The sequence below is a fragment of the Anopheles arabiensis genome, chromosome 3, assembly GCF_016920715.1.
Source record: "Anopheles arabiensis isolate DONGOLA chromosome 3, AaraD3, whole genome shotgun sequence".
NCBI classification, from domain to species: domain Eukaryota; kingdom Metazoa; phylum Arthropoda; class Insecta; order Diptera; family Culicidae; genus Anopheles; species Anopheles arabiensis.
Genome location: NC_053518.1, coordinates 57,069,920 through 57,093,968, shown reverse-complemented (window position 1 = coordinate 57,093,968; position 24,049 = coordinate 57,069,920). Strand labels below are relative to the sequence as shown.

Sequence of the window (24,049 nt, the reverse complement as noted above, 5' to 3'; positions counted from 1 at the left end):
ATTTCCACTAAGCATGCGAAAACATATTGTAATGTTGATGTTATAATGCATTTCCATAATGACTATCTCTCGACAGCTTCAGTGCAAATTGCGTTCAAGCAAAAGAAAAAGCCATAAACCTCTACATTATCATTATCGCTGGTTGTATCCGCTTATCGCGCACCAGCACATGGACCTGGAGAAGAAATTAATTATACGAGAAATAATATCTTCCGTACGTACGCATGCTATTTTGCTAACTGGAAGTCCTTGCGTTTCATCTTAAGCTCCGATAGCCCGTGGCGTTCTTCCCGAAATTGGTCCCCCAACTTGTAATCAGAGTCCGCAGCCACACGATCGTTGCTAGCACGATTGGTGCACGCAAGCCTGCTCCGGTGAACCAGTTTTTATTTGCATAAAAAATCAATTTGTATGTTTACTGTACAAACAATAGTGGCGGCATTTATCGTTACATCAACAGATAGGAAAACTGAGTACTGGCTTATGATCTGGCCGCTTGTACAATAGGGTGCATCTTGAAATTCGTTTCATTTCGCTGGTTTAAATTAAATTTTGAAAAAAACCACTTACAAGACTTTGTATAACAAAGTGTTTTCTGAATAGGTTACGCATTGAAAATGCTTTCTTTTTACAGACATTGAATAATTTGTTTAAATTTTGTACTATTAATTTCTTCTTAAGAATTAGTATAACGATTTTAAGTGATATATGTAAATTATTGTTAGGTGCATAATATACGCATCCAATGGTTTAAGAGTAATCACAGCTACTCCTCTTACTAGCCTCGACGTAGTTTGATTATCACTATGAAAGTCCTAACATGCACAAGTATCCGTGTTATCCTGCTGTTGGTTTGAGAAAAGTCACAGATGACTGTATCCTTCAAAAATCCTACTCTATCGTAGAAAATGCTATGCTATTATTGCGCCCATACTGAAGATTGTTTATTATTAATTTTAACATCATCTAGTTGTTTTTCTGTGCCATAAAACCAGTTTCTTTGTGAATTGAAATTGGCGCGATAACATGAAAAGCTTGTCACTGTCACTGGTAGCAAACAACCCGACTGCATTTGGGAAAACAAGCCCGGTCTGGACAGCATCAACGATATAATTAATTTTCAGCAGCCGAACTCAATGCGTCCGTGCAGGACACGACGAAACTAAATTATTTCAAGCTGTTGATCATTTGTTTGATTAAACAACACTGTACAAGACTTTTTGCAACAAAAATATGTAGCGAATCGAACGAGAAGGAATATGATGGACTTCAAAGAAGCAAGAGAAATCGGATACCTGAAAAATGGTGGCAGGCTTGAAGCCAGCATAAAACGGAATCCAGTACTCTGCATTTCGACAGTTTTAACATGGTCCTGGAATGCAGCCGGACGGGTGCATCGATTTATCATTGTTGTCGGTGCGCGAGGAGTTGATTTCGACCATATTTACACACGATAACTGCACGGTCACGCAAACGTGCGGCAATCGGATTTGGGCTTTCTAGAGCATCTTCAAACTGCGGATGAAAAAATTTAAAAAAATGTCTAAAGCCTTTACAGGGTAGGTGCAGATGGGAAAAAAGGTTAATTTAAAACACGAGGTAACCGCAACAAGAGTCGTTAAAATAATTTCAATTACATGATAAAATTGATAAAAAATGATTTTCCACTTATGCTGCTGGCACCTCTTACGGTCCAACACATGATTGCTCTCGGTTCGTGTTGATTGTGATGCTATAATTTCGTAATGTGTGTCTCTGTCGCTAGCTTAGCGGCAAAGCTTGACGATTGATTGGTACAGACGAAGATCGTTCGTCCAACCGATCGGATCATTGCTCGATTTCCTGTTGAGCTTCAAAGCAAGCAGCCAGAGCAAAAAATAAAACTACCCGATTACAGTTGCTCACTCAATTCAAGTGCATAAAAGCAAGTCGTCCGTCTTACTGCAGCGAAGCCAAACTCCACGAAAGGAAAGCCGATCAATTGCGATGACGAAGTACGACTGGAGCTGCACCGGGTATGAACCAACTCAGGATAGCATACGATCAGAAAACAACTTGGCATCGTACACACTTTCGACTGATGGAGACAAATTGCTCCAAATTAATAACCACCTTATTATGCGGCAAAATCGACATGTCAGTTCATGCGTGTCCCTGCGGAAATGTGGTACGCGCTGCAAGGGAAAGAGATTTCATTCGCTACAAAACCGCTCCATTTCGGGGGAAATCGGGGTGCAAGAAATAGTGCCGCTCTTTTACACCCAAAGGTGGCTATTTGTGCACATCGTTTTCTCGCCATTCGCACACCGATTCCCATTACGCACGCAAGCTCACGGAGCTTGAAGCAGGTTTGATGAAGCTCAGAGGTTTTTTACAGTTTTGGTTTTTGTTTTAAGTTTAGCAACGACTTTAGTTAGCTGCACTGACGGTAAAAATCATAAATTTGTGTTCGCATTACTACAATACGGAAGTTTACTCTCAAATAAACATAGTATGTATTACAAACAAACATAGTGTATGAGGTACCATTTTGTTGTAAAACACATATTTATTCATAATTTATTCAGGTTTTACAGAACGTTAATTATAAATATTGATAAACAGTGTATCAAAGCTTTACTCACCTCCATCGTGTCATTACTGTCTCTGTTGCGTCGTTTTCAGCGGGTTCAGTGATTTTGCTCCACTTTTTACAAATTGACTTGAACACAGATTTGATTAGACCCAACCCTAACCGGCTCAGTCGCACGTCGTGCGGCATCGATGTCCAAAACTCGATCACATTCGATACGGTGGAAGATGCTCACGAAGAACAAGAAGTGAGATCAATTCGAATGAAAGCAATGCGTAGTCCGTTAAGAGCATTTCGAAATTAGTATTCATGACACCGGTAACGGACACCAACATACTAAATAGCTAGCGTTATGTTCAAAGTGAGGGGCCACCATAGCCGATCGCGCCCAAGGATGAAGATTCTGCCCGAGAAACCAAACTTTGCGGCCTCTTGCCCATAGGCGCGTCGAGCTTTCCCTGCACTTGCGCATTTTATGGATTCTCCCTCTGCTCTCGCATGCTAGTCGGAGGAAGGTAATGTTCCATTTCTTATAGCCCCGCTGCTCATTAATTATTGATCGGAATCTCCCGAACTGCCGTTTCCTAAGCCATATGTTTCTTTCTTTTCTTCTTTTGCCGCCCTTGATGGTGTCATGTCAGTGTCATAGAGCAGAGCAAAATTCCGTCCGGTGAGCAGGGTACCATAGCTGATCGGTATTTGCCACAAACGTGCTCCCATGGCGGTAGGCGAACACCTTCATTCACTCTGCATTCTTGTTACTGCTGTTGTGCCTTCGATCCTTGCCGAATGGTGTTTGAAATATGAACCACAAATGTCTCATAAATTAAAATACTTTGCGCCCATTCCTAAAACTGGACGAACTGAAGTTGGCATTGTGGTGTCATGCCATCGAAAAATATGCTTCTCTACGTCAACTATCTCTGGACATTGGGCATGACAGGAATGTGTTTTGACGCTCTAGCTGTCGCGATGTGGCCGGGGATTCGGACAGTAAATAAACAAAATAATTGTTCCACACATTCCGCGTCATGCAGCTTGTTATGTCCTTTGGCCAAAGGCTCTAAATGGTCGAGATTCGGTGGATTGTAGCAGCAAGAAGATGAGACACATTTCGAACAATGTCATCTAACGATCGCACCTTGAAGAATTGTCGCGTTCCAGCGACACTGTGTGCATACTGATGTCATGTCTTATGTTAGTGAAAACCTGAAACCTTTTTTCAGTCTATTGTGTTACTAAAATATGCATCATTCTGATACTGAAACTGATGAAATACCCAGCAACATTGAAGTACCGAAAATTTACTTCTTTGAGTAATTTTAGTTTGTCTCCCAAAGTGCTCAGCATTTCTCATTTCCATCCATATTCCAAATGCATCCATAATTTCCAATTTAAGTTCATTTGCATTTAGCTAATGTTCAAAGATGTTAAGTAACATAACACTAATCCTGGTTAACTAAGTAAGCATTAAGTTATTTAGGCATACTGCCCGATAACTTTGATTCAAATAAATAAATAAAAAAAAAAATAATACTAACATGCGTACTAAATTTATCATATCTTATTATTTACAGACTCAAAAATAAAAAGTTAAATCTATAATGTTTTGGATAAAGCTTGTGTAGACAATTTTTCAACGAAAATGATGTTCTTTGTTTGGATATGTTAACCGATTTGCTTACGTGAAAAGCGAACAAAAATGCCCGCACCATGTATGGGGTCATTCCATATCGTTCAGATAGAAACAGTAGCACAATGCAACACATATTTTGCGACCCATCCCCTTGGGGGACTTACATACCAAAAGGTGATATTTATCGCCGTTTGCCGAACGTGTATGGAGTCAGGAATGTGAACAAGGTGCTATCTTGAGCAGGTGATAAATCAGATAAATTCCGTTCCGATGCAGGGTATTCAAATGACCATCAACTTGATGTCAGCATAGATGGGTAGCGATATTGACTTTGAGACCTTGCTACTTTTGGATGGACTTTTCCTCATCTCACTTCCAAAGGTATCCTGATGTCGATAGACCCATAGATCAACGAAAATTTATGCAAAACCAAACAATGAAGTCGACAATAAAATTACTCGTACATAAAACCGTTTGGTACTGTATAACGACACTTGTGGACAATGGGGATATCATGTTCAACTGTACTTTACTGGAAAACAGTACAGATAAATATAACGTTCACAGTGGTATTGCCTACATTGCCAATGAAAAAAGAACCGGCTATGAAAGAGATGTATTGTTAAGGTCACAATTTAAGATTGTTAAGGTCACAAATCTGCACAATTTGTATGTATGTATGTTTATTTTTGTTTGTTAACTTATAACATTTTTGTCTATAAATGTTGAGGATAACATTTTATATTTACCGCATACACAAAATTTTGCTTATCAAACGTGTGAAAAATGATTTTTTATGTAAAATGACTTAGCCTGCATTTACTAGTTTTCGTATACACGCTTGGATAAACATTGTATCCAAAGGCTAGTCGTTACGAATCGAGTTGCCATCAATCGGACATATCGGAAAACTGATCTATGAAAACTGACCGCCTGATAAATCTATATGTATAGAATTTGCATTGAAATGGACTCTCTTTTAACGTTCAATGGAATGTGGACACTCTATCTATTAATGACTTCATGGGAATATCTTCCCTACTTCTGTTGTTTTATGATGTTTTAGGAGCTATAGTGTACGTTTGTTCATCCATTTCTAAACAACTAAGTATAAGATTCGTTTCGACTGATGATTATCGTTGTTCCTCAGATACACATTCATTGTCATTAAAAAAAAAGAAATAAAAACAGCTATTCCAGCCACCCATGTACTAACAGACTGATAAATAGCATTAAAAAGATGGATAAAGAGCATGAAATCGTTTTGTTTTTTCTTCTTCTGAATCCTTCTTTGTGACTGAACATCCAGACTAATTAGTAGTGTGACTTTATTAATTAAGGTAGCCTTCTCTAACACTCCTCCACTATATGCGAGTATGAGGATTAAGGATACTGATATGAACATCGTACATATCCTAAGTAAATGAAGCATAATTATATCTGATTAGGTACTAATAGTATATGGCGCCTACTATAACTATATGGACAGTCGTTTTTCGCGATTTGCGGAAATTTCAGAGCCCCCTGGAATAACAGGTTTGTTGTACTAACTAATACATTTAAAATTCGTCCAAAGATATAAATATCATACTTTACGAAAGTTTCACAGAAATACATTTTTTGCAATTTAAAAAAAAAGTTGTCATATCTTCAAAATCTGATTTTTCCCCTCCCACTTCGCCATCGATGTTCTATTAGACCGCTACAAAGGCGCCCGTAAATGTTTTGGAGGAAGTGCAGCCGAATACCATATTCAATTGCAAGGGATCTACCACAATAAGCTTTCTACATACTCTTACCGATATTACTAATATTTTACTAATACTTGTGGGTGATGGGAGGAAAAAATACTAGGTTAGGGTTACATTTCTTAACTATGTATGTAACAGCAGCAAACATTTAGATTCTGCAAATAAATTCGTTGTTGAGGTTTTTGTGTCGCTTTTGTTTGATCGCATCAGTTTTTATCCGTTATTCACAAAATTCACAAGGTTCTTAGGGCAAATTAAAAATATTTTATGAAAATCTTTTCACACACTTTTACACATGATTTTTTGTATTTTCAAAACACTTTTTCCCGCAAAAATCTAGACAATTTTTAATATTAATAAAAAATAAGTTTTGATAACAATCCTTATGAATCACAAGCAATCTTTAAAAATATTATAAAAACACTTTTTAAAAATTGTCAAACAATATTTTTTTGCGAAACTTTTGTAAAATTCATTATTTGTATTTTTGGAAGAATTTTAAATATATTAGTTAGTGTAAAAACCTAATTTTTCTAGGTATCTTTATTGTCAAGGTACCTAACCCTACCCTACCCTAAATTCATTTTTTTACTATTTTATTACTATTTTACTGAATGTGTTAACCCTTGAATCTATGGGCATCGTGTAACTATGTTAGGGAATAATTTTAATAAAATGTAACAAATGATACGATATCAATTGCCAAACAGATCTATTTGTGCTTTAATATGGATAAGACCTGAGTACTGATTGCATAAACAAATTCTGAATGATTATTCCAATCAAAACCAAAATAGTCTTCCCATTTTACTCACATACGCTTTACAAATATGTTTGTATATTCAGAATACTCAAAAACTCATACATGGGTCATCAGCAACATCCGCACAGTGGGAGGCTGATGATGGTAGATTGAAACTAAAAGTCGCTCCATACGGCTACATCTCAACCGTTACTTCCATACTGCAAGCCGAATTCAGAGAAACTGTCTTATTTTTTCTCCTCTTTCTGCTGTATACATCGTTTCGTGAAAGCCATCTTCGATTGACCCGGTGGACGAACACAATAAATTGTCATTTTGACGCGATTCATTCCGGCCCCAAATACACCTCCGTCCCTGCGTTATGGCGCTCCATCTAGAGTCTGTATAAGGAAACTCGATATAAGTAGAACACCTGTAGGAAATTGATGAGGAGACATCTTCAGTGCGGACGTATTTGGTATGGAGTCATTCCAGCCCTGGGAGAGCGTCGCACGCACAAGATCGATTGAAGCTTTACGAAAGCTTTAGTTTACGCAATCAATTAACGTGTGCCTGACGATCGTAACGATTCTTTAAGTTGACCACCCGCCGACGAGTCTGCAAATCAACAACACACAAGGCGTGACTTGAGCAAATCAACGAACGATACGAATGCAAATGAATGATCACAGTCAGGTGGATAGCGGTGTACGTAAGAATTGTACAACCAGGATAATGGTCACATAAATAATAAATGAATCTGGCCTTCTTCAAAACAATCGGTTCAATTTTCTTTCAAATTTTGCATATTTCGATGTTTCTTGAGCATCTTTGAACATCATAAAAACGGCTAATACACCAATGATTCATATGCACAATCAAACAAACAAATTTTATTATTCACTACAAATGCATTCAGTTTATAAATAATGTTTAAAGCTTAAATACAAGTAAAACACAAAAATTCGCTAAACAACGGGATGCTATCTACAGTTGGAGATTCATAAATTATATTTTCAATGTCTAGCTTTCTGTTTCAGTTTCACATATGACAAGGACTGCGAAATATACGCGTTTTATTTAGCTTTGCGTCTTTCGGGTATATTATTAAAGGGTTTGTATTTTTCGAGCAATCATGATTTTGTTTTTTTTTTAAATTCGTTACAAGAATATTCAAAGTAAAACTGAGAAAACAATTAATGATTTGGCAATAAATTACGACAAACTTGGCAGTTGTTAAACCGTTTACCAAATAAAGTCTAATGAAAAATTTGTACACTGATATCTGGCACCATGTGTGAACTAAATAGACCTAACGTAGTTGCAATGTTTACAAAACTGTACCGAAACACAGCGCGATTAAATGCGAAACTTAATATATTCGCACGAGTCTACCACTTTTCGCAGATTGCTCGCGTTGCATTGTGTTAACAGACATTTAAGAGAAAAAATTAACATTACTGGCATATGGGTACCTTACTGGCTGCATAAAGTCATTTTCACTTGAGTCTGGCTGCATCTAGTTATTATGCACTAGGAATATTGGAATATTCACTGCATTCTTCTATTGCGAGGACTTTACATTGTTGTGAATATTGGTTTCACAACTATATTCCATAGTATACGAGCACCATCTTAGCAATCGACAATTAAACTCACCCAGGGAGAGTATTACTACGCACAAACGTTGAAAGATCGAGAGGAATTGTCTTGGTAGCGATTGCCATCGTCGCAGATGGTTCGTCCGGTTCGCTAGGGGTGGGCAATATTGGCGAACTGTCGCGTATCCGCCGCGGAGATTCTGATGAAGATCTGGAGGATGACTTAGAAGACTTCATAGATAAATCAATGGGTTCGTTTTGCTCGTCTCTTTTGCATAGCTGAAATCCAGCATGGCCAGAGGAGAGCATGGCTAATGAGACGGGTGGAATCGTAAATGCCACTGGGAAATAAGGAGAACCGTCGCCCCGAAATGATACTGCCGGTAGGTAGGGTGACATTCGATCCAATAAAGCAGGCCTATACGTGTCGGCGTGTGACTGCAGTGCCGATGAAGAGGGTGGAGTGCGGGAAACTTTCATTGGTAGTTTAGGTAAGCTGACCTCGACCTGTTCTAGTGTTTTGAATCCATTTTCTAGAACTACACTTCCTACCAGCTGATCCTTGTAAGCGTTACTACCATCGATAAAACTGCTCCCACCACCGCCGCTGCCGCCGCCACCACCAACGCCATTGCTCTCATCTGGATCAGCGGACGATGCGCCGGAATCGCTTGGAGTACTTGCTCGTTTCGTGTTCTTTTTAATTGTATTGTTATTTTTGATAATGTTGTTGTTATTAAGATTGTTATTATTCAAACTGCTGTTGTTGTTATTATTGTTGCACAGATTCGACAGAAAACTGTTTGGGATGAATCCATTCGAGATCGACAAGCCTGGAGAGCTGGTACTATTGCTACTGTTTTCATTGCTAGTACTGTTGTTGATGGCAATATTGCTATTACTGTTGCTGTTGTTATTGTTGTTGCTACAGGTTTTCTGTTGTTGCTGTTGTTGTTGCTCTTGAAGAAGGCAATGGATTTTGAACCAGTTTGACCGCCGGCCGTATCGAGAGCCGCTCTTTGACATTCCGACCACAAGACACTTTCGCAGACGACACGCCTTGCAAGCAGTTCGGTTTTTCTTGTTGATAACACATTCTCCATTGTTTTTGCACTCGGATATTGATGACAAATTGTTGTAAGTACGCCCGAAGAAAGACTGAAAAAATAAAGAGAAGATTGATCTTTAGATAATTGTTTATGATTTTGAAAATTAATTAAAATTCTTCAGCACAGATGCATTAAGCATATAAGTAGCAGAATGAGCTTGGGCAAAGTGTATGTGTGAAAGTCAAAGCTGTCAACTTTGTATCGCTTTTATCGTTGATATTCGATGCAATCATGAAATGTGTTCTCTGAAACATTAATCTTATCTGAGCTATTTTATCTATCCTGCTGTTATGCTCAACAAGACCGACAGCTACCATGTAGGCACTGTTGCATTCTGATGGTTCCCAAGGATACGTCCTTGCGATACCCGTCGGCGAGATGATAAATCTTTTAACTGCATCAATCTGGTAGCTCTAGCTGTATTTTCCCTGCCATCTAAGGGTTTCGCATATTTGTGCACTCTCATCACCTCTTGGCTGGTTCGAGGCGCAGTGTTCACACTACCAATAGTCACGATCGATCAACATAGCAGATATTATTGAGTACTTCATCAATATCTTATCAATGTACTGCTACTGAAATCAGTAGTTCGATTTTTAACATCAGCTAGGTTTGAACACAAAGTAGTTTTTTCACCATAAAAGTAGCTTATTAAACAGTGATTTGTGTTTAAGAGTTGTGTTTTCATTTCTTTTATTTCGGTGTTTTACACCGTATTTTTAGTTATTTTAAATAATATTTATGTCCTAATTTAATTCGTGACAACTCAATTTTAAGCTAAACTAACATAAAAACGTTCCATATTCAGAAATAGTATTAAAGAAACATTGTTTGGCGTAACGACCTAAACGATGCTATATAGACACTTCCCAAAACACTCTCAATCTTGTAGGAGTCGGCTGATCGATCGAATCGAATTTTATACATCCTACATAAAAAATGATCACGGAACTGTTATGGAATCTAATTTTCTTAATGTACTCTATCATTACACGATTGTGTGTATTCATAAATACCGGCTATTGATTCAACTTTTTTTTTCAGAAAACGTTAACTAAATGAAATTTTATCGACGCTACCGCTGAAATCACTTACAAATATGAAAGTGAACAGTTTAACCCTACCTATACTCAGTAGATGACGATGATGACAATGCTATTGACGGTTGTGGTGTACTATACCGCTTTTGTACTACCATGCAGTTGCGTTTTCTGTTCCCGTTCTAACAAATCCGTAAATCCTACCATTTAATCAGTCGCAATCAACTACGGTATGACGGTGCTTGTTGCATTTATAACGACTGGTTGGTATTCTCCCACTACTGACAAAGATGACAATATCAAGGACACTTAGAACTACAGATACTTTGACTCACATAGACTACAAGGCGCACTTGGCATTGAAGAGCATCATCGCAATAATTTTGTTCCAGGTGAACGGTATTTACTGTACGATCTTTTAGGCATACTCAGCGACAAAGGGGTGCATTTGTACTGGCAATGACCTTCAACACAAGCAAAATATGTACTGGAACACACGACCATATTCGATAGCGATCGTCCTGTTAAGCCATGATGACACCATGAGTTTTCATTGAACCATTAAGCCACGTTTATTAATTTGTCGAAGATCATGATTTCCAGCTTCACTAACCCGGCGTTGGAGCAGGTGAGGTGTTGATTGATTACACTCAAGATACTAGGCATCAGCAAATACCAAGCAAATGAAATGTGTTGATTCTATGCATGATATGTGCACTTATGTATGTATAGCTCCCCAGGAACTAGGGCAGTTTAACTTGGCCGTTTTGAGTTCTTCTTTGGTTTCAATGTCGCGTGCTAACAGCCTTTTAATCAGATTCAGTTCGGGACGGCTGAAACATCCATCAAGTTTTGCCACCTTACTTCCTGACCTGATGTGTGGACCGCTTCCATTTACGAATGACTACCACACTATTCGTGGCATTCCATCACGAATCATAAATCTAGCAAAGTGGCCATAAAACACAAGGAAGGCAAAAGCCCTCTGCCAGGTTTTACCAGCACTTCTTACTTTTCGCTTCCACCACATTAAAATTGCCAGGGTACTACGATTGTGAACAGAGACACCAAAACATAGCACCGCATAGTCATGGTATGGTACGGAAATAGTACCAGAGAAAAAAAGTGTGGACACTCTGATTTGATTGCCCAAGCACTGTTGGGGTGTTTTCGAAGCGTGAGAAATTTTCGAAAACACGCCAACCACTCGATTGCCCGGGGCGTAGAAAAGCATCTTCGCGAGCTAGTGAAGTAGGCCACAGTAGAGAAAAAATCCCCAAAATATCTAAAGCTTCATCGTTGTTCCAGACCGTAACGCTGAAGCAGCGAACTGATTGAAACATCAGCTTATTATCATCAGTGTCAGCCACCGGTCATCCGAGAGCGTGGTTGGTGGTTTTGGGCGAAGCAGCAAAGAGGAACTCGTCAGCATGATGGTGACAGTTAGACATCTTCGACATCAACACGATTTCCAATTGCTGGCAAGCACTTCAGTTCCCTTCGCGTTGCTTTATAAAAGAAGCTGTTTATCTCGAATTTTGCACCTGCGTACACATCGCACACAAAAGGCTGGGCGAACATATTTCATGCTGTTATACAAGCGTTTTGAAAGTGTTGATATATGGCGATGAATCATTAGATACTTTTCGACATTTTGCATTTTCGAACGCATGGAGAATCTGTTTTTTACTTTTTTTGTCATGACAATTATTAACATAAATTGTATCTTGACGTCAGTGACAAGTGAATCAATTTCTTTTGGTAGTGCCAAAATCTACGCTCAGATGCAAAATGAAAAAGCTGGGTGGATATAAAAAAGTGTGAGTATATTGTGTAAAGATACACCCTGATGATAACTGCCACAACTACCATCCCAAATCGTTATACAAACCAAATAATAATATGTTTTTTAACTTTCTTTTTAGTTTATATAAATTAGATATGTATAAACACGCCTAGGACTAATACATTCCTTTTGTTTGATGAAACAATTGAAATAACATAACTTAAAGCAATGTTCATTCCATAGATCACAATATCTATGGATTTGGTTTCTAAAACTAGTATTAATCTAATTGATTTCCGCTATAACACACATTTTGTAAGGATGATGACTATACAACATTCATTTGCTACATATTCCAAGGATTTCGTAGTAAATTAAAGCATATAATCAAATTTCACACTTGATTAACGTAATCGGGCGAACCTTGACTGCTTATGCTTGCCTAAAGCTGCACGTAGCGTAGTCGACTGTTCAAACCTTTCTCTATGGCGCGTCTAATGATCTCGTCCAACAGGTTACTGCTGAAGCAAGACCACACGTCGCGTCATTCAAATAGTTTGGGGGTGCCCAAAGAAAGTGATAGATTCCAAAGATAATCCGAGAAAATGTGAACTAAGCGTTTACGTTTTCTCAAAAAAATACAGCAACCCGCATCTCAGCGGAAGTGGTGACAGGATCAGGTTATTTTGACCACCAACTGCTTAAAATAGCTTACACTTGGCAATTCGGACAAACGTTGCTGGAGGGCTATGTTTTTGATTGGGCAATAAATTTAACCGTGTTTTTCATGAAAAAGAAACAGATCATGGCTGCAGACACGTGACTAGCATGCAGTACGGATGCAACTAGCGATAACCATCAGCCCAAACCTAAGATCATTTGAAACACATGCTTAAACATGCAATATAAAAAATTAAAATTAAAGAACACGAATATCAAAACAGCAAAACAAAATTCAAAGGTCTCTTCTTCTGTGTATGTAAGCATATGAGCTAAAAACAATTGATTCAATTGATTTATTTTTATGTTTCAGCACTGGAAGTCTAATTGATTGAAACCTAAAAAGAAAACAAGAAACGCTACAAATAGTTGAGCAAGTGTATTATCTTCTCGAAATTAAAATGGAAACGTGCATTACAAAACATTGAAGCTCCAATAATATTTCACTGCATCCTACTGCAGATGATAACGATGACGATTGCATTTTGATGATGTGCTCCCTAAACCACATGCCACAGTCAGATTTCAACACAGATGATTTGCACTGATTTTAGTTAGTCGATGCCCAATCGGTGGGAAAACAGATCTCGCAAAAGATAAAATTCGCACTTGTATGTTCGAACGGTGAACCACGGATGTTTGTGTGTTGCCAATACGAAAGAACGGCGATGTCAGCGATTGATCCGGTTCGCAGAGGGTGAGTACGTGATCGCAAAACAGGGAAGTGCGACACAGAAGCATTAGCATGAGGCAGCACAATTAAGCAGCATGATTTTGTGGTTTCCTGTCTCTACCCACCGCCCGAAGATGCGAGGTCCAGCCACCTGCCTTCGTTCGTGCGTTTCATGACGATCACCGGGCGGCCCATTTCGGTGAATGAGAATCGGTTTTTAAGAGTGCTCTCAATTGGATCGTAAAAATTTCAATTTCAGCATCCGTCTGTTGTGGGTTCGGGAGCGACTTTTCTGGGTTTTTTGGATTGTCTTTTGATTCCTACCAGCAACAGTTTTTATTCCTCTTACTTTTCGTACTCACCAAACACAAACTTCTTTGTCCATGTTGAAGGGACGGGTTATATCGTTGTTGTTTTCTTACCTTTCGATATTTTCTGCTATTTTAAACCACTCGCTTGTTCGTTTTGTCGGTCTTTCGGAGAGAATAACGCGGTGAGCACTAATTTTCGATAATCTTTAAGCTTAATGATGGCTCGTAAAATTTAAAATGCCACACAGGCGATAACCGAGGCTAGAGCGTCTCGATAAGTGAGCGTCGCGCAGTTGATAGCGCGAACGCATCTCAGTGAAAGAAACTCTGATGATTTGCAACAATGATTACACTTTTTTCATTCAGAAAGAACGACTAAGCCGTAATGATAGTGATTACATTTGTGATTGATACAACGACATATCGAAAGAATCTGGCATATGATAAATATGCTCCTATATACAAACAAATTCATTGTTTTATTGTATATTTAAACTAACTTTGAAGTACTAATCACTGAAATATGTAATATTACTGAAAATGTACCACTCACAGCGTCTCAAAAACATATTTAGTAGAACAAGCACCGACCATTCGCCTTGACGGTCTCTTCTTAAGCGAAACAACATCATCACAACATGAGCGGACACCAGATCCGGTACCGTTCGAGGATGAACAATCCCATAATGCACATACGACTTGTTAACTAGACTATTAATTTTAAAACAGAGTCGTACGTCGTTAAGATGGAGAAAAAAGTCATTGCATGGGTAGCTTGGGAATTCCGGCGCTCTCTGGTGCTCACAGTGAAGATGATCACGAACAATTATCTTTCTGTCAACGGACTTGCATTGACAGCAACGACGAGTCTGGCAATCGACCTGTCGCCTTGCGCGCGCTTTCTGTACGAAAGCTACCACCCTGGCGAAAGGTCTTTGTGATACAAACCGGAGACCGTTGCTTCAGACGAACGGCGAGTCTGCCAGGAAACAGTAAGTTACTGGTGGTGTGTCCGCTGTGACGCTTTGCGTTGTACGGCGAGCCTACATTGCACGACCGGGCGATCTATGTGCTGTATAGCAAAGCAGATCAATTAAATTAAGAGTTTCTTTTATTGCTTTAGCTCCGACGAAGTCCCGGATGGCTCCGGACAGGAAGGTTACAAGTGCTATAAAATGGGTATAATCGATAAAATTAAAACAGTTCCGTAGCGCACCGCATATGCTTCGATCCTTTCGTGCCGCAGAGATCAAGACCTAAGGATGAAACAAATGGTCGTTCGTTGCCATTGAACGACTTTTAGTGCGATTTCAACCTGTCAGACCCCTTGAATAGTCGCATTTTCTTCACGGAAGCAGCCCAGGCGATCGCTTTTCTCAACTGCATTTGCTACTCTTTCTGTTGTGAACGAGGAGTTCCTTAGCTGCTCTGTGTATAACGATGGTCCACTCCCGGCGCTCGACATGTGTTAAAGTATGAACGGCAAATGGGAGAAAGGACATTGCTCCCTAACGCGCAGCGAACTGTGCCCATTGATTGGTTTTATTTGTCCCAGAGATCACGCATAAAATGTACTGCAAAGTACACATTTTACGATGCAATAAAAGATTATTTATAAACATCTATTCCATACCACTGATTAGCAGCTGCCTTTTCTGTTCCAAAACTAGACTACAGCATCACTGCCCTTCAACTACGCATACCCTCCAAACGGGTGATTGCGAGAGCAATGATGGTAGAGTGCCAATTTGTGCTACACAACACATTGTATGAAGATTGACTCAGAATATGGAAGGAACCTGACCGAATCCCTCTGCTAGGCACCTAACTGACCCATGCGAAATAGCGAATGTGATTTATGATCTGTCATGACACGAACGTAGCGTCGCACCTTACATGTATCGTTCGTTTCATCGCTTTTACTGCAGCCATACCATTACTAACTGCGCCTAGGTAAAAGAGTTCGCAGAAAGGTTAATTGATCTACGCTAGTACTGCCATCACCTGCCAAATGCATGATGCTCAAGTGATGCATTTCAAGATCGGTCGCAACTGTGATACCGTGAATCATACTGCCCAACCTAATTTTGCGTTCAAGACAAGGTGTATTCAATGTACTTAATGTACTTAGTACTTAACTTAATCTTCATTTTCTTTATTCCAAAGAGCAATGTGTTTACGTGGGTTCTAGGAAGATTGGCACTGTGCTGTTAAAGTGAACTCCAAAAAAACCATTTGTAATAAATTAAACAGGGCTATTGTAACATAAGAAATATGTGACAATGAAGTGCACGAGCCATCGTTACAATGCAGTATGCGCACTGTATTGAAGCACATATTTCTACACACAAACATATCGAGTTCAATCTTTAACACGATCTGAAATCTGTTAACTAGCTAAGCCGTTCAAGCATGTGGAAAGGGGCGTAACTGAAAGTGCACCTGTGAATGGTGCTGAGCACTGTGCAGCGATCCACTTTTGCGCTATCGCATGACGCTATCAGCTATCAATTTGTTTGAACAAGCGTTCGTACAACTTCTTCACCGGTTGATTTACACAGCAAAGCGTGAAGCTGCTGTGTACAATTTATTCTCGTTAAGTGCTGCAGATAACACCCTTGTGAATGTGGGCTGCCGATGGGCTGGATGTCAGGATCCGGAACCCGGGAGTCATGAGCAACTGACTCGAGCGAAGAGCCATGGGCAGTTCCATTAGCATTTCTTAGCATTCCTACCGTCCTGCCCATAGTGCTGCGTCAAAGTGACGATTATACTTTGGTACTATCTTCTACCGCCATGGCACGCAAAGCTTTGGCCACGCTGTGATACCATGGCACTTATCTAGTCTGCGACGAACGCCTCTCAGCATACATAATGTATCTGTTACAGATTGTAATCGGGCAGTAGTGTTAGGAAATATTAATTCATTATTCAATTAATCGAGAATAGCGAGAGCAGCATACGGCCGATGTTCACGTTTCGCCTATTCTACCATATTTGAAACATTTATCGTGGTAAATACTGTTAGCACATAAGGTCCAAAAACAAATTAAATTTCATTTTCACACAAGCTCATTTTTCATCGTAAAAGGGCATAAAGTTCGTAGAGTTTTATTTATAATATCGTTTGATATTTACTTCGAATTTAATAAACGGATTTTATAATTTTAGAATGAACATCAACTACCAAGTACCCCAAGTACCCTCTCTAAGTAATATTTAATTCTGTTGATGTGCGGTCATCTCTTACAAAGACATGATAGATTTAAATTGACTACGTAACTGAATAATTAATTTTATTAGTTTCAGTGAAAACCGGGATTATCGAACAGCAGTCGGCACGGCTATGATTACACCATCTGATTAGAAATAAATATTTATTTATTTTTCATATGAACTAATCTTCTTCTTCTTCTTCATCGGCACAACAAGGTTGTCGGTCAAGGCCTTCCTTTCCCCAATAGTGAAGTGAGCTTGGCTCTCAGTGACTTCTTGTTACCATAGCAGGATAGTCAGTCCTACGTATTATGGGGGCACGGTCTATTCGGGGCTTGAACCCATGTCGTACGAGTTGACGACTGTACCACTAGACCGACCCATATGAACTAATAAGAATAAGAATATTTTGAAGATATTATTTCATTATACTGTTTGTAATTAATGTGGACAATGTTTCGGGTATAGCCAACGCAACAGAAAAAACTAACACGTAATAAGGAGTAAACTAACGTGTAATAAGTATGAATTCGTACTACTTACAACAAATATAAATTTATAGCTCTAGTACAAAATTTTAAGAAAAAAAGCATTGCCATAATCATAAATTCTATGAATGTAACCTTCGACCTGAGCACAATTTTTCGCTCGAAAAAATTCGATAGGCGATTACGTAAAACTGGCAGTATAACTATTTCGGCAATACTCCTAGATGAAGTCGATTCCCATCGAGTTCAGTATTGAGTGTAGGCAAACCATTTTTTATATTTAATAAATGATTTTTATCACCCAAAACACCGAAAAAGAACCAAAACATTTACCAACTTTCTTTTGCATAACGTTTTTCAAAAACATTTTTTTTTTCTGATATTCGTTAATTTCTGCATTACCAGTTTTCAAAAAAAAAACCAGTAAAACACCTCGGCGGCGAAATGAGTGTCAAATGAAACCAAAATGACAGCCAGATCGATCGAATTAATTCGATCGAAAAATTGTGCTGAGGCCGCTTATCATCAAATAGTTTGTTGCTTTTAATTGAAGTAAATTGGAATGATGCCTGTATTTTTTCACATAGCATAAATTATTTTAAAAATCGTAAAAACGATATCAGGTTACCGACACAACGTTCTACCCAAGATAACCTAGAGTCGCAGCATATGTAAAGTTAGTTACCATCGTGTTGCTCGGTGATTTGATAAATTACTCAACAACCAGTTTAACAAACGACTAAGTCTCTACTAGCAGATATTGAGCATCTTGTTAGTATCACTTATCAGCGAGGAAACCGCAGAAATCCTACAAAAAAGGTCTGCGATAGGGGGATGGGTGCTTGGAAAGTGGAAGTGCTTGTCACGCTAGAGAGGGTCATTCAGAATACAAGGGTCAACCCATATCATGACATACTTTGAAGATATAGACATCAAGCGCATTTATCGTTAATCATCACTTGATGCTGACCGTAATGTCATCATAAAAAAGCTATACTTGTATGAGAATTGGCCATTTCGTCTAATTTAATCTGTAGATTTATATCGATTGTGGCTTCCTTTTCATTTCCTTTATTGTTTTTAATTTTGTGAAGACACATACATATGTTAAGGCTTACAAAATCACCAAGATTGTTTTAACCTAAATATTGATAAATTATGCTTGTTTTAATTTTTTGATGAACCTGAAGCAAATGCAATTGTAATAGCATCACGCTTCACCCTTAAGTATATACCAAACGCAATAATTTTCCTTCGGATAAACAAGTGAAGTAGCATTTGAAAGTGATGCGTCTACCTGAGGAGAGTCCACGTCAATGGTCTTCATCATTTTATTCGTAACAATCCACTGGTGTGGTACGTTTCATTAGCCAGCAGGTGTGTAAAAACCTGCTGCTTTCATGTGTTAGACAATATGTCGCTTAGGCGAACGATCGGACTGGACCATGCTGGCTTGGTAATGTTGCGACATTTTCCTTCCAATGTATTTGGAAGTACAGAAAAACGATAGTAATCAGCGCACAAAGTTATTTGTGGACCTAGGAGTAAGTGATGTTATTGGTGCTGCTGCGGCATCCGTTGTAGCTTACTAAAACGGACCTAATTTCACAGACAAAACCTAAAAAAACTCGTAGATCCCTTGCACCACTTTTTGAAGCCAGCGAATGTGAAATTTTCTGCTGAAGATGGATGAGAGCAAGCGACTGGAGAAGCTGCAATCAAAAGTGAAATTAACGCTAACCTCATCAATAATGATCATTACTCTAATTTTACCCATTATTCCACAATTACCAATACGTCTCGGTTGAGCTGGGTCGATAGCGAAACTGGCGCCCAGTTTGAACGCAAAACGGATTTATTGATGCATCCGGTTGTATACAAAATTGTATCAATTTGGTAAACCGGTCTAGCTGCAAAGTTTGCTCTTGTTGTAGGGAAAATGAAAGAAATTAGAAATCTAGAACGTTTTCTGCACATTTGACCAACTTACCTATCAAAGAGGAGCAGACGTAAGTATGCTTCCCGTTTAATTTCCGTACATACGTAAAGTAGCAAATAAACAGTTTTAGGTTATTCATTCAATTAAATCACGGGCTTGTTTGATTTTTAGCAGTATTCTTTGCTCAACTGTTATTTCTTATACATACTCACACTAGTTTCGGTTTACATCGCAAGTCTCAAGTTTTGATTTGAATATCAATGAATTTTGATCAGTCTAAATACATTATTTATTTTTCTGATTTCACAAAGCTATTGGAACAACAACATTTAATAACAAATGAAAAAAATAATGATGTATAGAAAATGCATGGAAAAAACTTCTAACTTAAACATATTTTAATCTACTCCTAAAAATCTCACAAAAAACTAATCATTCGCTATTTTTTCAGCTATTTAAAGAATAAACCCCTCTTTACTTGATGCATCAAACTTATAACACTCGGTGCGGATGTTGTGCAACGATAAAAACGATTAATGTACGGTCTTGTTCCGATCGACAAGCTGATCTACCTTCACTTGGCAACATCATAAAGACATACTAACCTTTCGAAATCAGAACACTTGTATTGAACATCCAATGCCATTGCGAAGATCCCCATCATCGTCTACAGCTATAGCCATGGCACATCGGTAAATCAGCTCAAGAGCAAGGTTCTCACGTCAATTTGCGATCGGCCAGAAGTACTAAATCGAAACATCAGCCTACCACCTGCAGCAGATACTGCGATTTGGCTTCTGCTGACACTCTGGATTCGATCGATCAGCTACGATACGTATGGTGACCGACGAAACAAGATCATGAAAGCCTCTCATTTCCTCTCCAGCATAAGAAGAGTCTTCAACTCACCTTCACCCGCTTTGGGTGCTCAAATCAAGTCTCCGTGAGGGACGCTTGACAACGTTCGATCGCACTAAACTTCGATAGACGTCTTAGGCTGCTACTCGTCATCCGTTAAATGCAATCGTTTATCGAAGTCTACTCAAAACTAGATCAATCGACTTAGAGTATTAAACAGATGCAGCAAACTACTTGTCTTCAATTCCATTTTCGTTGCCAGTGACTGTATATAAGTCATAAGTATCGGTTAGATTTATTATTCATAAACATTATTGAAACTCAAATGTATAAAACCGATTACCTTTCAGTTAAATATTGCATTTTTTGAACACTATTCACAAGCAATGGGCTCGTAGTACAGTCGTCAACTCGTACGACTTAACAACATGCCCGTCATGGGTTCAATCCCCAAATAGACCGTGCCGCCATACGTAGGACTGACTATCCTGCTATGGGGGGAAATCAATTAGTAACTGAAAGCCAAGCCCATAAGTGGTACAGGCAGGCCTTGACCGACAACGGTTGTTGAGCCAAAGAAGAAGAAGAAGATTCACAAACAAGAATTATATACAAATACAAAATTGTTAAATCAAACCAAGCATATAAATTATGATTAACATTATGATACAAGTTAAATAATGTACATAATATGACTTTTCTTCTAGCATTTCAAAATTTATTTAACTATCAATTATTGTGTTGAGAAGCATTTACATATTTAGCAGCCGAGTTTCAGAAGGACCATTAATCACAACACAGAAAAAGATAATTATCACTATAAGCCAAAGCAAACATCATGGTTGTAGAGCCAGCTCAGAAAGTACAGACTCCAAAATGCACCAATTCGAACAGTAGCTGTTCAGAGTAATTTGACGAAACATAGTACCTTGATCTCCGTGAGCTTCTAACGAACATCAAAGTATCGCTCATAAATCATTAAAGTAAAAAAATACCAGCGCTACCGTATGCTACCTTTTGTTGCATGCTATTGTGCTGTGTCTGAATTGTGGAATGTCTAATTAGACACTCTAGGTGGTCTATACAACCTGGATGATAAGTTTTTTTTATGAATGAAATGTTATTCTTTAGAAAAAACTAAAAATGAAACAAATAGAAAATAGATCATGTAACATTTTAACTATTCTGAAAACTCTTCTTTTTTGATTTACTTGTTTACCTAAGAAAAAAACATTTCTGTAAATTGAACATCTTTTTATTGGCGAATACAAATATATTAAAAGATAAAAAGTTTTTAGTATTTTCATTTTTCCATTGCTCTTGAAACTTAATGCGATCGTTTGAAAACCAACCATGGTTGATCAATCGGTTGCACTGCTTCATTTAATGATCCAACTATTCACACACATTTCATCAAATGCTACAAAAAGTACACCTTCACACTGACTGTGTATGCTGCGTCACGCAACCATCGCGGAAGCTTAAGTAGACATCACTAGCTTAGTACGATCGACCCTGGGTTAAATACTGCAAGCCTCTTGCGCTACCACCAATGTCCGTCAGCAAGGGATCAACGTGTTGTACGATTGAAGAAAGCTTCGGCATCGTTCATCCCGCTGTCGGCAATTGCGTGGTCAAAGTGTAATTTGTTCGACCATAAATTGGATCAAAAACATCATCAATCAAACAGTTTCGAACCAGTACGTACTTCCTTGGTTGCGATGAGCTCACACCAGGCTATGCAAATCGGTCAATACAGGGCCACCAATTTCGGTGGTCTCATGCTGTCGTGTATAATTCTTCAGAGCCTCCCATTTAATATGCGACCTGTTGCTGAGTATCGAATAAGTTGCTTTTTTGATGTTGAGGATTGAGGATGAGGAGAAGATGACCATTTGTTTACCTTGAATGTATCAAGACAGTGGTACAGATATTTTGGCCCTAAGCACATGAAACTGTGCCACATTCATACTATTCACGGTTTTCATTTCGGACCATTTCTATGAAACTGAACAACGGAATTAGAATATGATAGACATATAATATGTTACATAGCATTGATTAGGTACATAAGTTTCAGTTTATAGTACTCCTTGACTCCTTAATTAAGCAATTACCATCAAGCTGTATACGGAATCGCTGAATTTTTGCCAATTTTATAGATTTTCAAATAACACCTTCATCAACACGGAAGCCTTCAAATGGAAGAGCTTTAAAACGACAAAGAATAAGAACAACAACTCTAAGCTTGCTTAAAACTGTGGAGAATTAGTGTTCTTCTTTTTTCACAGTCCATAAAAGCTCCTTTTGTCAAATAGATATTGTTGTTTTGGGAACATTACTTTCTTTAATACTTTTGTGGTGAAAATACTATGATTTCAGTCCGGGTAAAACGGGTAAAGTGTTTGCAAAACTAAATGTGTGCAAATGAAAGCCTATGACACACCTGGATTGCAGTTTTAAATCGCATTAAAAATGATAGAAAATCTCATAACGTTATCGTGCATGTAGGAAATTTAAATAAATGGCGCGCACGATTTAGTCATTTCAAAGACACATAAATGAAGCAATTTCTTTTTCAGATCCCTGGTGTCACTTGTTTTGCACCATACTATTTACCCAAAACCATTGGAACGGTGAAAACAAAGGGTGGAAATTATGCTTAGTGACATGGAAGCAACCCTTAACCAAGATGGAAGATCGTACCATAACGAATCCAAAATACCACAGATCGTAACACGCCACTGAACGGAGGATAGTGGAACGCGAGCGAGCATCCGTCCGATTGAAACATTCCGTCCAAACTATATCGTTACGGCCGCTAGACCTATAACCAGCATCACGTGAAAGTCTTCCATAACTATAAAATTATTTCACCTTCGCGCGATTCTCACCGGTCAAAAAGAACTCCATAAGACTCAAACTCGCTCTCTCTGTCTCTCTCTAATGATTGTTCATAAAAACTGATGGCATTATTATTATTAAACTGGCACGTTTCGCAAAGAAGCTGTTCCCGATGCCCCTGCGATCATGTCTATGTTTAACTCATCCTGCTCTTCTGAAATGAACCATGCATGAGCACGTCGTCAACCCATAGTGTTTCCGATATGGTGCCGATTTTACAGCCTTTCTGTAAAGCTTTATTAAATTATTATCGCACGTCGCATCGCATTCATCTCCATGTCATGTGAGGATTGTCCCTCACTGATGTCTTGTATTTATATGTCACATTACTGGACTCTGTAATTTTGTAAGTATATCGATTCATATGTTTAGTTTGGTTTGTCCTATGTTTGACGTTGAATAAGCAATGCTTTCCTATTATACGCTTCCCTGGTTGGCGTGTTAAGACAATCTTTTGTGATCGATTCATTTTATCATTTCCTGTCAGTTTCTCCTTTGATCCTCTTCGCTTCGCTGGACTGACCTCCCCATTTTCACCAGAAAGGAAAATGCCTCCCATAAGGCTAAATATTGTTGCAAACGATTCGTCTTTTGTTTCTCACCAATGCATCTGACCAATATCAACTTTATGCTGATTATCGAGAGCAGAGTCTGACCCGAGACCAAAATGTTCGAACGCAGGTCTACGATGATGATGATGATG

General features: G+C 38.6%; 1 protein-coding gene across 3 annotated transcripts in view; it reads right to left on the bottom strand.

Annotated features, from left to right (window-relative positions):
• Positions 1-7,579: 7,579 nt before the first annotated feature.
• LOC120903659 (protein embryonic gonad) overlaps positions 7,580-24,049 on the bottom strand; it is a 49,567-nt gene continuing 33,097 nt past the window's right edge. For all 3 annotated transcript variants that reach the window (XM_040313222.1, XM_040313220.1, XM_040313223.1), the window contains one exon: positions 7,580-9,460. In XM_040313222.1, the coding sequence (XP_040169156.1) occupies positions 8,357-9,460 (1,104 nt within the window). In that variant the 3' untranslated portion in view covers positions 7,580-8,356. The remainder of the gene's footprint in view (positions 9,461-24,049) is intronic.